Source organism: Haliotis cracherodii, unplaced genomic scaffold, assembly GCF_022045235.1.
Source record: "Haliotis cracherodii isolate W230 unplaced genomic scaffold, xgHalCrac1.p SCAF_18, whole genome shotgun sequence".
Classification (NCBI taxonomy): domain Eukaryota; kingdom Metazoa; phylum Mollusca; class Gastropoda; order Lepetellida; family Haliotidae; genus Haliotis; species Haliotis cracherodii.
The window spans coordinates 27,675,562-27,692,275 of NW_027266273.1; the positions used below are offsets into that span (position 1 = coordinate 27,675,562).

Below are 16,714 nucleotides of genomic sequence, written 5' to 3' on the forward strand. Positions count from 1 at the left end.
CAGTTTTCTCCACTGTTGACCGAGTTAAGAATCGGGAGTTGTACTGATGTTATCGATTATTTGAGTGAATTGGTGAGTGAGGTGGGTTTAACGCCGCTTTGAACAGTATTCCAGGCATATCACGATGAAAGCGCAAAGTGATGAAGGTACTTTTAATCGCTGAAGGGACTTCAACAACGACCCCCAAACGTGATTACATGTTCACCCTCGACGTATACTAGAAAAAAACAGTTGTCCAAATACCACTATGTAGCGAGATTTCGTCCACAACTTGATTCACGACCCGTGAAGATCCGGGCAGAGAATAGGCCTTCAGCAACCCCTGTTTGTCGTAAGAGGCGATTAACGGAGTCTGGTGTTCAGGCTCGCTGACTTGGTTGATGCTCAAGATGTCAGTCACTGGATTGTCTTGTCCAGACTCGATTATTTACAGAGCGCCGTCATATAGCAGGAATATTGCTTAGCGCGGCGTTTAAGCAACAAACAAACAAACAAACTTTCTTCAGCTCCCCGGCTTACCTCATTATCATCTCTGGGCGGTCGGGTAGCCTAGTGGTTAAAGCGTTCGCTCGTCGCGCCAAAGACCCGGAATCGATTCCCGACATGGGCACAATGTGTGAAGTCCATTTCCGGTGTCCCCAACCGTGATATTGCTGGAATATTGCTAAAAGCGGCGTAAAGCCATACTCACTCACTCACTCATTATCATCTCAGTTGCCGATGGTTGATTATCGATCCGCCACGTGCAACAGCTCAGAAAGAGATATATGTTGTTACTCACATTGCAGGTATTTTGCTGTACCATTTTTCAGTTCGATTTTTTGTGCTTATCTCTCACCAGGGTGTGTCAACTGATCAAACTACTGGAGGAGATGTCGGTCCGTGCATCGCCGGGTCCCACCCAGGGTGTAGATACGCCCCATACGCCCCAGGACGGGGTCAGAACAACAATGACTCGGACGGGGACGGGGCGTACATCGCCGGGTCTCACCCAGGGTGTAGATACGCCCCATACGCCCCTAATGGAAGTCAGTAAAACAGTGACTCGGGCGGGGACGGGGCGTACATCGCCGGGTCGCACTCGGGGTGTAGATACGCCCCTTACAAAGAACAAGCAAACTAAAAGTGCACCTTTACAAATCGTACTGCTACAATACGGACTGTTTGACTGTGATTATGTTGCTACGCGACCTTCGACCACCTTACAGTAAACAAGCCCTATTTTCATTGAGACATGCTGACTCCCCTACTGTGAACACATTTTGTCACGTAACTACTCCTCGATTATTAACTATATACGATTACTGATGTTATTTGATCCAGTCCACGTGAATTGAGCATGATAACAGATAAATAAACAAATACTTGTAAACTACAAAATAAAATAGCATTCGTAAATATTGCGTGTGAGTTTTATTTGTTTAGAAAGACACGGAGGGGGGGGGGGGGGGGGGGGGGGCTGTAGAATATATATTGTAATTAAATACATGAAATACGACATAAAAAATACTTCTCTTGTACGCCCGTGGGGAGTCCGGGTTAGGTGATAGCTATGCTTGTGTGTGTGTGTGGGGGGGGGGGGGGGGCATGGATTGGGTGATCAGGCTCGGTGACTTCGCTGATAGCTTGTCATCGTGCGTGACTCATAATATCAGTCACTGGTTTGTCTGGTTTGGGGTCCGTATGCTGCATCCATGTTAAACTTCGACATGGCATCTCAGTGATCTAATACAATAAAACAGGCTTAAGTCCGGACCAGTACAAGCAGCCACGCACATACGAACATACATACACGCACACGCACACGCACACGCACACGCACACGCACACACGTGCATGCACTTACATGGACGTATATATGTAATTGTATTTCTCTTGAACGCGACGTTAAACCGCATCTCACCTCACCTCACCCCCAACTGCTTCAGTTATATTGTCCAAGTCGCGTCGTTGTTATCGATGACTAACACTATCTGCCTTCAGACGTCGGGTTTCAAATATATTTACAATTACTCCAGTCCTTTTTAATTTCTGTGTTACGCCATTCTCGGAAGAAAACATAATTCAGAACATCGCCCCGCCCATCGCGTCTGTAGGGCAGGAACAGAGACTCAACTGAGTTACCTCCCTTGCTCATATTAAAGCATTGGTATTTTCAAGATTTCAAAATTTGTTTATTGAGAAAACAAAATATACAGGAAAAGTAAACATTTAAAAACGTCAATATTACAACATTCATGAGTTAATGAACATGTTTATATGCATTTATACACAATACAAATCGCCTTGGCGGCGTCAGACAGTTACATGTGTTACAGTAACAACAGTATGTGTTCACGTAAGTAGGGCCAATGTGTGGACGTATTTACAATTGTCTTTAAAATTATCCGCACCAATCACTGTCTGTGGTTCTGTATAATTCTGTACAACATTGAGTCCTAGCACTCTGGTGCATGCATGAGGTAATATATTATGCATTCAGGACAATCAGAAGCCAAGGTCTTCAGCAACCCATGCTTGACATAAAAGGCAACTATGCTTGTCGTAAGAGGCGACTAACGGCATCGGGTGGTCAGGCTCGCTGACTTGGTTGAAACATGTCACGTATCCCAATTGTGTGGATCGATGCTCAAGATGTAAATCACTGGATTGTCTGGTCCAGAGTCGATTATTTCCAGACCGCCGTCTTATAGTTGGAATATTGCTGAGTGCGGCGTTAAACAATAAACAAACAAACAAAGAAGCTAGATGCACTTATGTGATGATATACAACATTCTGATACATATGTTACAGACAAGTCACATACCACAATGTCCACGTGTGGTCCGTATATTTTATATTTCAGTTTTATCCAAAGGAAGAATTGGATAGAGTAACGTTTTTAAATGACTGTATTTACTGAGGATGAATGGGTTTCATATCTACGAATGATGTTTCAAACACAGCATAGCAATCTAAAGGGGGGTTCACATGGTACAACTAGTTGTATACAACTTGTCGCGTGAAATTAGAGCATGTCCTTTGTCGTACAACTCACTTCCAACAAGATACGTCAAAAGTTGGACAGACTTGCTGTTCACACGATGCAATGTGTTGCATGCAACAAATTGTATACAATTTGTCGTATCGTGTGAATGCCCCTAAGCCACTTGAATTTGTAAGGGTATCTCTCAATGTAAAGATTATGTGAAGTAATCACTCGGGACAGGTAACTGCCGAGGTGTTAGCAGTATGTTGTATTTTGTTTGTACGAATTTGAAATGGCAATTACGATAATGTATTATAATTTATCACATAAACTGCTTGTACTGAGAATTGTGAGCTGGAAGGCCTACATTCTGAATACAATTATATTGTGTTGTATTATTGTACGTGTATCCAATGTACACATGTACATAGAACCGTGGCAGAGTAGCTGATGAGGCGGGGCCAGCAGCAGCAGCATCTCCATCACGGAGATCGCAACCACCCAGCATCCACGCACACAGTGCATCGTTACACGGGGTATATACAAGGGAAGGTATACGGGTTATCGGACGGCCCTCTTTACAGCGAGGACTTGCGCTATAACAGGGAGAGTGGCGTCACACAGATGATGATCTAGGTTTATTTAAGATAAAGTCGACTTTTTTCAGTGAATGAGATGTTTACAGTTGTTCTTGTGATTAACGAGTAAATTACAAATGTTTCTTAAGAGTCCGAAAACCAATAGCACGGGGATATATGAAATGGAACTAGCACACGTTGACAAGTTCTGCTATATACACGGTCTCCCCACCCCACCCCACCCCACCCCACCCCACCCTCCCTGCCTCACCCTCTCACCCACCCCCAAAACAGCAGTGGGTCACCTAGTCACACTGTATGACACACGTTACGTCCGAGTTACAAACATGTTTCAATGTTTATTCTACTAACACTGGAAAAAACCCAGAGATTTTAATCTTCTGGCGTCCTTGTGGACATCATCGGACACTTACCCAGAATGCACCTGATGTCTGTAAATATCCGCCTGTATCCGCAAGGAAGCCAGCCTCGTTTATCATGTGAATTGCAACGTTACCTATCGATATGGCGTTAAAAAGATAATACCGCTTGAGTAATATCTGTCATGTTTCCCACAGTAGGTCATATACTGAACAATGAAAGTTACAAAACATAAATCTATTTGCACACAATTTCATCAAATATTCCCCAAATATTCATGACGCCTAACGTATTCTGTTCAGAATGTAAGACCCCTGTCCAGCACCTATAAGTTATAAAATGTAGAACTCCCTCCTCAAAGACTGAAAGGAGTAATGCTTGTGGCCGCGATGTTCTTGTCACGGGGATGTGGTTCACCGGGAGTTGTCTCCCCTTGCTGCACTAGTATATATAACAAGTATTGTATCGAAAACGATTATTTCAAAGATGCAGCGAACATACTGACGCCTATTCTAACCTCGCTTTTGAATCTAGTGCTAACCTCAGGATACATCCCAGAATCCTGGCTCAGTGGTATTATTCGACCTATCTATAAGAAAAATGGCGATAAAACCCAATCCAAATTCGTATAGACCAATAACGATCATGAGTTGCTTGGGTAAATTGTTCACAAGTATTCTGAATGAAAGACTAACGTTATTTACAGAAATCAACAATATCCTTACACCAGCACAAGCAGAATTTAGAAAGGGTTTTTCAACAACTGATAATATGTTCATTATGAATATAATTTTAGAGATACTGAAATTATCCAAACGGAAACTTTATTGCGTTGTAATCGACTTTACTAAAGCATTTGACACGGTATGGCGAACAGGACTATGGTACAAAATGATACGATGTGGAATTAAGGCCAAATTCCTAACACTTGTTAAAAACATGTATCATAATATCAAATCATCTGTTATTGTTGGATATGAAATGTCGCCATTCTTTCAGTGTAGAAAAGGTGTTAGACAAGGTGAAAACCTATCACCATTATTGTTCTTTATTTTCGTAAATGATCTTGAATCTTCCCTTTTCGGAAAGGGATGTACGGGTGTGAAAATTGAATATGCAAATGATGATGTTTAGTTAAAAAAAATTCTTAACGTTTTTGGTTTATCAAATGTTTTTTCAACCCCACACTATTTCTCTACGTCATGGCTGGTTTTAAAGTTTGAGACTATTCTAAAAGATCAGTTTTTACAACATTGGCGTAGCTCAATAGAAAGCAGTTTAAAAGGTCAATTCTATAAATGTTTTAAATATAATCTATGTTTTGAAAATTACCTATATTTACCAAAAGACATATATTTTCCTATATTAAAACTAAGAAACAGTAACCATAATCTACCTATTGAAACGGCCGATGGCATTCTATACCAAAAGAAGAAAGATTATGTAAACTATGTAATGCTAATGCTGTTGGAGATGAGTTTCACTATCTCTTCTGGTGTGAAGCCCTTCTCCAACACCGAAATACCTACCTCTCGATACAAATATGTCATTTCCAAAATTATCCAATGATTAGAAAACTCTTTTGTAATAAAACCACGAAGGATTTAAAGAATCTTAAGCTGAATATCTGAATAATTATATAATTTGTTAAGGCTATATTCATTTTATCCTGTCCTGACACTTGCCATGTATATATTTGTTAAATGATGTAAATAATTCAAATTCTCATGTACCACTGTTGGTTGGTTGAGTAATAATATTTTCTGCTGTCTGTCTGTTAGTGCCAAGTTATCGGCTGGCATCACCACGTGACCCAACATCGATACTCCCCATCCAGTCTCTTCCTTAATCCCTGTAACAAAACAAGCTTACATCAATACTGCTTGCACAACAAACTACTGATATAGCGAACTACTTATTTAACGAATTTGCAGTAAAAAGTTTTACTAAAACGATAAACAACGTATGTAATAGCAAAAAACGAATATAACTGATAAACTGACCTACTATATATCAGTTACCGATATACCAACCTACTTATATATCAAGTTACTGACATGTTATTTCAACTTATTGTGATGACGGTCCCACGAGCTCATGATTTGCGTAATTGCTATGGCAACAGGTGATGTTACAAACAAGTGATGCACACAAACTGGTGTTTCATATGGTTAATCTAAACAAGTCCTTCACTAAACACACCATCAACACATGAAACTTTTCTTACTTTTTGCCAACAGCATTACGTCTAAGAAAATGTCGACGATATGAAGTCTCCATGTCTCCATGGGCGCACAGGCGTGTTCCAGTCAATATCTGGGAAGCGCCCGTAAAATATACACTCCTTGACGACGTTTAGACTCCAGGCACGGCCTTTGTACCTGTGATGAAGTCCGCGTCAGACTGAGATCAACTTCTCAGCACTTCGTGCGTGTATTATTTCACGCGGCACGCAGCTATATGCCAGCTATACGAAGCCAGTCTGGACCAGAAACCTACTGTTTGACACTATTATTGTAGTAGTAGTAGGCAGTAGGTAGTAGTAGTAGGTAGTAGTAGTAGTAGTAGTAGGTAGTAGTTAGTAGTAGGTAGTAGGTAGTAGTAGTAGGTAGTAGGTAGTAGGTAGTAGTAGGTAGTAGGTAGTAGGTAGTAGGTAGTAGTAGTAGGTAGTAGTAGTAGTAGTAGGTAGTAGGTAGTAGTAGTAGTAGTAGTAGGTAGTAGGTAGTAGGTAGTAGGTAGTAGGTAGTAGTAGTAGTAGTAGTAGGTAGTAGTAGTAGTAGTAGGTAGTAGGTAGTAGTAGTAGGTAGTAGTAGTAGGTAGTAGTAGTAGGTAGTAGTAGTAGTAGTAGTAGGTAGTAGTAGGTAGTAGGTAGTAGTAGTAGTAGTAGTAGTAGTAGGTAGTAGTAGTAGTAGTAGGTAGTAGGTAGTAGTAGTAGGTAGTAGGTAGTAGGTAGTAGTAGTAGTAGTAGGTAGTAGTAGTAGTAGGTAGTAGTAGTAGTAGTAGTAGTAGGTAGTAGTAGTAGTAGTAGTAGGTAGTAGTAGAAGGTAGTAGTAGTAGTAGAAGGTAGTAGTAGTAGTAGTAGTAGTAGTAGGTAGTAGTAGAAGGTAGTAGTAGTAGTAGAAGGTAGTTGTAGTAGTAGTAGTAGTAGTAGTAGTAGGTAGTAGTAGAAGGTAGTAGTAGTAGTAGAAGGTAGTAGTAGAAGGTAGTAGTAGTAGTAGTAGGTAGTAGTAGGTAGTAGGTAGTAGTAGGTAGTAGTAGTAGGTTGTAGTAGGTAGTAGTAGTAGGTAGTAGGTAGTAGGTAGTAGGTAGTAGTAGGTAGTAGTAGTAGTAGTAGTAGGTAGTAGGTAGTAGTAGTAGTAGGTAGTAGTAGGTAGTAGTAGGTAGCAGTAGTAGTAGGTAGTAGTAGTAGGTAGTAGTAGTAGTAGGTAGTAGTAGTAGGTAGTAGGTAGCAGTAGGTAGTAGTAGTAGGTAGTAGTAGTAGTAGGTAGTAGTAGGTAGTAGTAGTAGTAGGTAGTAGTAGTAGTAGGTAGTAGTAGTAGTAGGTAGTAGGTTGTAGTAGTAGGTAGTAGTAGTAGGTAGTAGGTAGTAGTAGGTAGTAGTAGTAGTAGTAGGTAGTAGTAGGTAGTAGTAGTAGGTTGTAGGTAGTAGTAGGTAGTAGTAGTAGTAGTAGTAGTAGTAGTAGTAGTAGGTAGTAGTAGTAGTAGTAGTAGTAGTAGTAGTAGTAGGTAGTAGTAGTAGGTAGTAGTAGTAGTAGGTAGTAGGTTGTAGGTAGTAGTAGTAGTAGTAGTAGGTAGTAAGTAGTTGGTAGTAGTAGTAGGTAGTAGGTTGTAGGTAGTAGTAGTAGTAGTAGTAGTAGTAGTAGTAGTAGTAGTAGTAGTGGGTAGTAGGTAGTAGGTAGTAGGTAGTAGTAGTAGTAGTAGTAGTAGTAGTAGTAGGTAGTAGGTAGTAGGTAGTAGGTAGTAGTAGTAGTAGTAGGTAGTAGGTAGTAGTAGTAGGTAGTAGTAGTAGTAGTAGGTAGTAGGTAGTAGTAGTAGTAGTAGGTAGTAGGTAGTAGTAGTAGGTAGTAGTAGTAGGTAGTAGTAGTAGGTAGTAGTAGTAGGTAGTAGTAGTAGTAGTAGGTAGTAGTAGTAGTAGTAGTAGTAGTAGTAGTAGTTGTAGTAGGTAGTAGGTAGTTGTAGTAGTAGTAGTAGTAGGTAGCAGTAGTAGTAGTAGTAGTAGTAGTAGTAGTAGTAGTAGTAGGTAGTAGTAGTAGTAGTAGTAGTAGTAGTAGTAGGTAGTAGTAGTAGTAGTAGTAGTAGGTAGTAGTAGGTAGTAGTAGGTAGCAGTAGTAGTAGTAGTAGTAGTAGTAGTAGGTAGTAGTAGTAGTAGTAGTAGTAGTAGTAGTAGTAGTAGGTAGTAGGTAGTAGTAGGTAGTAGTAGTAGGTAGTAGGTAGTAGGTAGTAGTAGTAGTAGTAGGTAGTAGTAGTAGTAGTAGTAGTAGTAGGTAGTAGGTAGTAGGTAGTAGTAGTAGTAGTAGTAGTAGGTAGTAGGTAGTAGGTAGTAGTAGTAGTAGTAGTAGTAGTAGTAGTAGTAGGTAGTAGGTTGTAGGTAGTAGATAGTAGGTAGTAGGTAGTAACAGTAGTCGTAGAAGAAGTAGTAGTTGTCGTGGTGGTAGTAGTAGTAGTAGTTGTAGCAGAAGGCGGCGTGAAACCGAAGTCCGTCTCACCTCAGATGGTAATCTTCTCTTCATAGAACGCGATGAGCAGCATGACGAGGAAACCTATCAACATCCCCACGTTGTGCATCACAAACAACAACTTCTGGTGTCTGGTCACGTTGTTAATAAGAGACGGCAACTGAAAATACACGAAGTTATTCATCAACATGTGAATACTCACGTACAGATACTAACACCTTGCAGATGTCCCCGATCAACTTGCTACATCTTCCAACCCTTGAACCAGAATGCCCAAAGCCACAGTTCCTCCGCAAGGGCGTTACCTGACTTGACTTTTACAGTCAGTTACCTCCCTTGCCTCGGGAAGCTGCAGTTCCGCCCGCCCACTCTATATGCTATCATGACAAGATACTGGGTCATACATCCGCAACTCGTAAGTTCTAACAACGCTTGAAACAAGTCGTAATTGATGTCGTTACTGACCAGGTCGACTAGGGCGATGTAGATGAACATCCCGGCCGTGACCGTAAATATCCACCGTCGGACCAGCGGGTCTGTAGAGATGGAGAGCCCGATATAAAGTCCTATAAACGCCGTCAAGGCAGACACGAAGTTCCAGCACAGCGCCCTCTTGAACGACATCCCGCTCGCCAGCAGCACAGCGAAGTCGCCTATGGCAGAGAGAAGATACATATATTAACGCAAATGCTAAAGAAGATACATATATTAACGCTGATGCTAAACATGTGTTCACTGAGTCAAGGCATGAAGCAGCCAACGACACATGTGAATATTTCGGTGTTGGATACTGTTTGTTATTAAGTTCGTCACAGCGATCTTCCCATCATTACGGGTGGTTGACTGATTAATCTTGATATTGCCATAGCCTGACGCTTCATTTCAAGCAAAAATATACAAAGGGGACAAGTATCTATCAGTTTCCTCTCAGTTTCCTATCAGTATAAACTATTCCAGTACCACAAGAAAACAACTGAGTGCTACATTGTATTTGCTATCATTCAATAGCAATGTTCTAAGAATCGCGGTATTTTGTACTGTGTCCGGTGAAGATCAGGGGTAGGATAGTTCTTCAACAATCCATGCTTGTCTTAAGAGACGGCTATGCTTTTCGTAAGAGGCGACTAATGGTCAGGCTCGCAGACTTGGGTGAATCATGTCATTGCATCCCAATTGCGTAGATTGCTCATGACGTCAATCACTGGATTGTCTGGCCCAGACTCGATTATTTACAGACCGCCGTCATATAGCTGGAATAGTGCTGAGTGCGGCGTCAAACAACAAACAAACAAATGTACCCAGTTCGTGCGGCAGTTCATGGCAGAAGACGGCGATGCTGGTGCTGATGCCGCTGGAGACGCTGAGACTGAAGGCGGCGCCCACTGCCAGACCGTCGGCGAAGTTGTGAATAGCGTCCCCGATTATCACCATGAAGGCAAGCGTCGTGAATCCTGTAGAAACGCCAAGGAAAGGTTCTTTTTGAACAAGGCAGTGTCATTACGATGTTGTGAAGGCGTACATCACGGGGTCAGGTTTCAAAATAGTATATGTTGAAGAGAAACGTGCATCGACAGCTATAACCTACAGTACACTTGAGCGAGTGAGTGAGTAAACGATTGAGTAAACGATTGAGAGAGCGAGTGTTTCACAATATTCCAGTAATATCACATATGGGACACCAGGAATGAGATTCAAACAATGTACCCACTTGGGAAGTAAAACCGGATCTTCTAAGTGACGAACACGCTAACAGCCGAGCTACCATACCTTCCATAAGTGTTCGCACACCCTGTTTGGAGTACCAGTGAAGCCAGCTAAACGTAGTATTTGAGAAAAATGTTCGAATGCCCCACTCGTCTCGACAGTCTTGCTGGGAAGCAATTTAAGATCTTTTATTCATAAGCGTAAATATCAGACTAAGCATTGATGAAATAAAATGTGACTTGAATTTTGTGTTTTGTCTATATTCCTGATATTCGAGTCGAGTTTATCTAGTAATACGACATACGATGCCTTAAGAGCATGTGTGAAGAATTGCTGGAGTGTTGCGGGGCCTCCACCAGCTCGTTCTACTTCTACGTACCCGAGTTCTTCTTTCCCTCCTCTTCGACCGCATAGCCGCCCGGCTGTTTTTTCTGAAATAAAAGTAAATATCTGTACACAGTGGACCCTCGGTATATCAAACTTCATACTCGAGCCGACGGTCCATCCTCACAGGGTCTGCCACTGAAGTTTTACTTGACCCGTGGAGATCCGGGTGAGAGTTGGTCTTCAGCAACCCATGCTTGGCGTAAGAGGCGACTATGCTTGTAAGAGGCGACTAACGGGATCGAGTGGTCAGGCTCGCGGACTTGGTTGATGCATGTCATCGTATCCCAATTGTATGGATCGAAGCTCAAGATAATTCACTGGATTGTCTGGTTCAGCTTTAAACAACAAACAAATAAACAAACTTCTTGCTTGGCTGATTTCAACTTCCTCTGGAATTTCTGTTTTCAGCTTCATGTGTCACCGTTCTAAAGACTGCCACATTACTAAATAAGTATTATTAGTTTTATATATATTTTATGGCATTTTTTACGGTCGATAATCCATGGTAATCACTCACGACATATTTGATATCTTCAACCCCGACGAGCTCCACTGAAGGGTTCCCGTGGGAGTGCTGCAACAACAAACGAAATACGTTTATTTCAATGTGTGCAATAGTATTAAACGTCTATGTCAATATGAAAAGTAGAGTTTTATATCTACAGTAAACTACGGCTATAACGAACTCAAAGGGACCACTATTTGTAGTTCGTAATATCCGTTAAAAGCATATATACAGCATATAACAAATGAACTAAAAAATAAGTTCGTTATATCGGTCACTGTTATAAGAGTGTTCGTTATAAACGTAGTTTATTGTATTTCTATGTGTGCAGTTGATCATAATGTCATGGATGTCTTCAACACTAACTCACATACACCGATATCTACTGGCGCACACATTTACTGACTGATATACAGGCGTGAGTGTGTAACGAAACTCTTACAAACATAAATACAGGCTGTAAGTTGAACTTCACCCCGTGACCGACCTCGGGGACAATTGTATAGCTCCCAGGTTCTCAATGCAAAGACATAATCTTTTCCAAATATACATTTCTACGCTCTATTTCTTCATAAAGGGAGTTGTAAGGTATCCCGCGCCATTGCCACTTAAAGATGAAGACACTTACACCATGCCCCGCGCCGCCGACCTTCATCACAGCCTCGATCAAGTAGAACCCGTATGTACCTGGGGGCAAAGATGAAAGTCAACACTGTAGTGCATATCATTCACAGAACACACACCCCCTCTGTAAACACGCTGTTGAAATACGCTGTTTTTCGTGATCAAACGGTGTTAAACAACATCATGGCATTGTTTTAGGTTCCCAATATTTGTTTGTTTGGTTGGTTGGTTGTTGTTTAACGCCGCACTTGGCAATATTCAAGCCATATGACGGCGGTCTGTAAATAATCGAATCTGGACCAGACAATCCATCATGAGCATAGATCCGCACAATTGGGATCGATGACATGTATCAACCAAGTCCCCGAGCCTGACCCCCCGATCCCGTTAGTCGCATGGGTTCTACCTATTCTACCCCGGATCTTCAGGGGTCGGCTCCCAGTGAGTCTAGCTTTTTTCGAGATAAGGAATCCCAAAGGCAAGTCCCACTTTACATGTTGTTCGTGTTAATATGTTTTTCATATGTATTTAAGAAATAATTGGTAGAGCGTCCGCTCGGAGAGCGGCAGATCCGGGGTTCGAGCCCCGGTCGCGTCATACCAAAAGACGTTAAAAGATGGTACTTGTTATTACCCTGTCTGACGCTCGGCATTAAGCAGCTAAAACAAGCACTGGTTGGCTCGGAGTCAGTATACTGTGTCTGAGTGGGGTATTCATGTTAAACTGCCGCATGGTATCTCAGTGGGCAAGCACTATAAAATCGGCATTTGCCCGAACTAGTACAAGCAACCACACACGCGTGCATGCACGTCGCTATATAAGTGCAATATTCTTGGACGCGACGTTAAATCCCATATCACCTAAGAAACAATACGCGTGACTGGTTATATAGTGAAGTGACGTGAGGTGCGGTGTACTCGTTGCGGGTTTAAGGTGGCGTTCAAGATTATGGCACTAAAAAATGATGATAATTAAAGAATGTCTTCCACAGCAGTATTTTCATAATTTTGGCAGGTATATTTATTTCATACGTCAGGGTCTAGGTAAACACGACAGCAATGTGTCCCAGCCACGTGGCAGATTGTCTCACCTGCAACTACAACTACGGCATACCACGTGTATTCCTCTATCACTGGACCGGATGTCTCGGCGTGCGCATGCGCATCTTCGCCTTCTCCATGGTTGTGAAGACCGAGTGCCTGCAATCACATAGATATTGTTGTACGGATTGACAGATAACTGTTGTTATAACCGACAGTCTGTCACTGTCACTGGTTGCAGTTGGTAGCAGTTGTTTCCATGGACAATGATGTCGTTTCTGGGGGATGCGTTTGTCCCTGACTTAAGGATATAAATGTCAGCCCGTGAAGATCCAGGTTAGGATTGGCTTTCAGCATTCCATGCTCGTCGCAAGAGGCGACTAACGGAACGGTGATCAGGTTGGTTGATGAATGTCATCGTGTCCCAATCAGTAGATGGGTTCTCACGAGGCCCATCAATTTTCGACCATTTACACACCGCCTTCATATAGCTGGAATGTTAGTGGATGCGGTGTGAACAGCAAACAAATAAACTTTGCCAAGGGACATGATGACAATCCTTGATGTTCATAATGATCAGGAAATGCATAACTACCGGGTACCCATGTACACAGCTGACCTGAGGTATGAGATGCAATATGGCGTCAGTGTACAGCGTGCCGACAGCAAGTCCCAGGAAGAGGGCCATAAACGCCTCATAGCAGGTGCCCTTAGGGAGGGGGAAGAGGATGGCGCCCAGTACAGCGCACAGACAGATGATCAGCGTTGCTAGGGAACCGTATCCGTATTCTGAAACAGACCTCGTTCTTCAGACATTCATATGACACATAATTTAGGTTCTGTCGTAAAAATACTAAAATAAAAATTCTGGTAGATAAATAGAACACAAAACACTTATTAAATATTCTTAAAAAAATGAAGAGAATTATGCATTTTTAAACAATTTTATGTGGGAAATATGTTTATGATACCACCCCATTGCTTGCTTTATGGTTTCACATAATATAAGTAACTGCAACACAAGTTGTTGTCAAGAACGTGCATGAATCAACGCAGTGACATCGCAATGAAGTGTGGTTTGTTTGTCAGAGATTTGCATGTACACCAGGATGGTACATGATGGGCGTGGCTGGTTGTGTGGTGCTGGGGGTGATGAATCACACTTACGTTCTGCCAGGGTGGGCGTGGCTGGTTGTGTGGTGCTGGGGGTGATGAATCACACTTACGTTCTGCCAGGGTGGGCGTGGCTGGTTGTGTGGTGCTGGGGGTGATGAATCACACTTACGTTCTGCCAGGGTGGGCGTGGCTGGTTGTGTGGTGCTGGGGGTGATGAATCACACTTACGTTCTGCCAGGGTGGGCGTGGCTGGTTGTGTAGTGCTGGGGGTGATGAATCACACTTACGTTCTGCCAGGGTGGGCGTGGCTGGTTGTGTGGTGTTGGGGGTGATGAATCACACTTACGTTCTGCCAGGGTGGGCGTGGCTGGTTGTGTGGTGTTGTGGGTGGCGACACACGACCCTGCCACCTGCATGTACACTAGGGTGGGACACAATTCCACCAGCTTGCTCTCGGTGATGACGTCATCATGACCCAAGCCATGAATGGCCATGATCTCACCAACTGAGTAACATTCTTTAGGAACCTGGTGAAAAAAGGTCAGGGTTATCTAGTTATAAATGATTTATAATGATCATAAACATGGAACGGTTCACTAGTAAAACAGTTCACAACCCTAATGTATTTCGTCATCGTTATGTTTTGCATCGCCATAACGCATTTCATCACTGTAACGTATTTCGTAATTATTAATGATTGTGACATTATCTGAATTATGATTAAGATTGTCAACTTACCGTGACCGCGCCATGGTCGTGTCCGTCATGAGTCTGTCTCTTCACGCGGGACACAAGGTCGGGGGACACAAGGTCGGGGGACACAAGGTCACGGGACACAAGGCCAGGACTTCTCCGCCTCCGGTGGTTGTGGCCTGAATGGTCCTCCTCCTTCTTGGCACCAGCGAGGTTCAACTTAGCTAGCAATGCACTTAGCTCTACAAAGAAGAGTGAGTGAGTGAGTGAGTTGGATTTAACGCCGCTTTTAACAGTATTCCAGTTATATCGCGGCCTGTCAGCTTAATGTGTGAGGAAAGCCCGAAGTGATGCAGGTCTTAGACGTTTACCACTTCGGTGAAACCCACGAGCATGGGTATGGTGGTGACAAACCTAGAAACATAATCGGGGCGAACAGGGATTCGAACCCACAGTCATAGGTTTCTGGCGTGCACAAGGGACGCAACCCAGCACAGCGAACCGCGGCACCTTAGACGACTGGGCCACCCGTGCCCGCTTCTACAAAGAAGAAATCCCAATACACAGATATATCATGAAGACTGTCTTTTTTTCTGGATCGGAAGGTGTTGCCCTGGGATATTATCTTAAACAAAATCATTTCTGTCAGTTCGAAAATTCTGAAATAATTTATATTGCTTCATGTTTTGGACTCTAATTGAAAACATATTCCGTTTCAAACAAAATACCAGATAACGTACGTGTGTCGGTGAGGGTGTTATTGACGGCGTTGAGGCGAGAAAACAGGTCGTCGAGGATGTTCCTTCGAGAAGGAAGGAGGCGGCACTTTTCCTTGATCGGCGACCCTACAGGGTACATCAACATGACAAGATTTTAGTATTAACTTCATCAATGTCGGTTCGCGGTGACCAGAAATATTACCTACACAATGTCACTCATCTTCCTACGACGTTCTCTACTGTAGCCCAGGTTTTCAAAAAAAAACGTTTTTGTGAAGATTTCTGAGGCGAGGTGAAATGTTTAACGTCGCGTCCAAGATTATTGTACTTAAAAAGCGACATGCATGCACGTGTGTGACAGTGTGCTTCTTGTGTGTGACAGTGTGTTACTTGTGTGTGACAGTGAGTGACAGTGTGCTCCTTATGTGTGACAGTGTGCTCCTTGTGTGTGACAGTGAGTGAGTGTGCTCCTTGTGTGTGACAGTGTGCTCATTGTGTGTGACAGTGTGTGATGGTGTGTCCCTTGTGTGTGACAGTGTGTGACAGTGTGCTCCTTGTGTGTGACAGTGTCCTCCTTGTTTGTGACAGTGTGTGACAGTGTGCTCCTTGTGTGTGACAGTGAGTGACAGTGTCCTCCTTGTGTGTGACAGTGTGTGACAGTGTCCTCCTTGTGTGTGGCAGTGTCCTCCTTGTGTGTGACAGTGAGTGACACTGTCCTCCTTGTGTGTGACAGTGAGTGACAGTGTGCTCCTTGTGTGTGACAGTGTGCTCCTTGTGTGTGACAGTGTGTGACAGTGTGTGACAGTGTGCTCCTTGTGTGTGACAGTGTGTTACAGTGTGCCCCTTGTGTGTGACAGTGTGTGACAGTGATACTTTTGTGTGACAGTGTGTGACAGTGTGCTTCTTTTGTGTGACAGTGTGCTCCTTGTGTGTGACAGTGTGCCCCTTGTGTGTCTTACAGTGTGCTCCTTGTGTGTGACAGTGTGCTCCTTGCGTGTGAGTGTGTGACAGTGTGCTTCTTGTGTGTGACAGTGAGTGACAGTGTGCTCTTTATGTGTGACAGTGAGTGACAGTGTGCTCTTTGTGTGTGACAATGAGTGACAGTGTGCTCTTTGTGTGTGACATAATCACTTACCTTCCAGGAGGTGGTACACGATGAAGGTGGCAACATCTATAAGTTTGTCGCCCTCGATGTGCTCCCCCTCCTCACCTAGCTGGTAAAATACTGCGTCCGGGCTCAAACACTGAAGCACAAGTAGAGACATATATTCCTAGATGCACAAGAAGAGACATGTATTCCTAGATGCACAAGGAGAGACATAC

General features: G+C 43.0%; 1 protein-coding gene across 1 annotated transcript in view; it reads right to left on the minus strand.

Annotated features, from left to right (window-relative positions):
- Positions 1 to 3,821: 3,821 nt before the first annotated feature.
- The window catches only part of LOC139465950 (zinc transporter ZIP4-like), a 36,507-nt gene continuing 23,614 nt past the window's right edge, over positions 3,822 to 16,714 (minus strand). The window contains exons 3-15 of the mRNA XM_071247962.1: positions 16,527 to 16,635; positions 15,413 to 15,517; positions 14,718 to 14,914; positions 14,326 to 14,506; positions 13,483 to 13,652; positions 12,914 to 13,022; positions 11,828 to 11,886; positions 11,212 to 11,268; positions 10,687 to 10,738; positions 9,902 to 10,054; positions 9,069 to 9,256; positions 8,634 to 8,763; positions 3,822 to 5,780 (exon numbers count right to left, since the gene is read on the minus strand). Coding sequence (XP_071104063.1) covers positions 8,635 to 8,763; positions 9,069 to 9,256; positions 9,902 to 10,054; positions 10,687 to 10,738; positions 11,212 to 11,268; positions 11,828 to 11,886; positions 12,914 to 13,022; positions 13,483 to 13,652; positions 14,326 to 14,506; positions 14,718 to 14,914; positions 15,413 to 15,517; positions 16,527 to 16,635 — 1,509 coding nt within the window. The 3' untranslated portion in view covers positions 3,822 to 5,780; position 8,634. The remainder of the gene's footprint in view (positions 5,781 to 8,633; positions 8,764 to 9,068; positions 9,257 to 9,901; positions 10,055 to 10,686; positions 10,739 to 11,211; positions 11,269 to 11,827; positions 11,887 to 12,913; positions 13,023 to 13,482; positions 13,653 to 14,325; positions 14,507 to 14,717; positions 14,915 to 15,412; positions 15,518 to 16,526; positions 16,636 to 16,714) is intronic.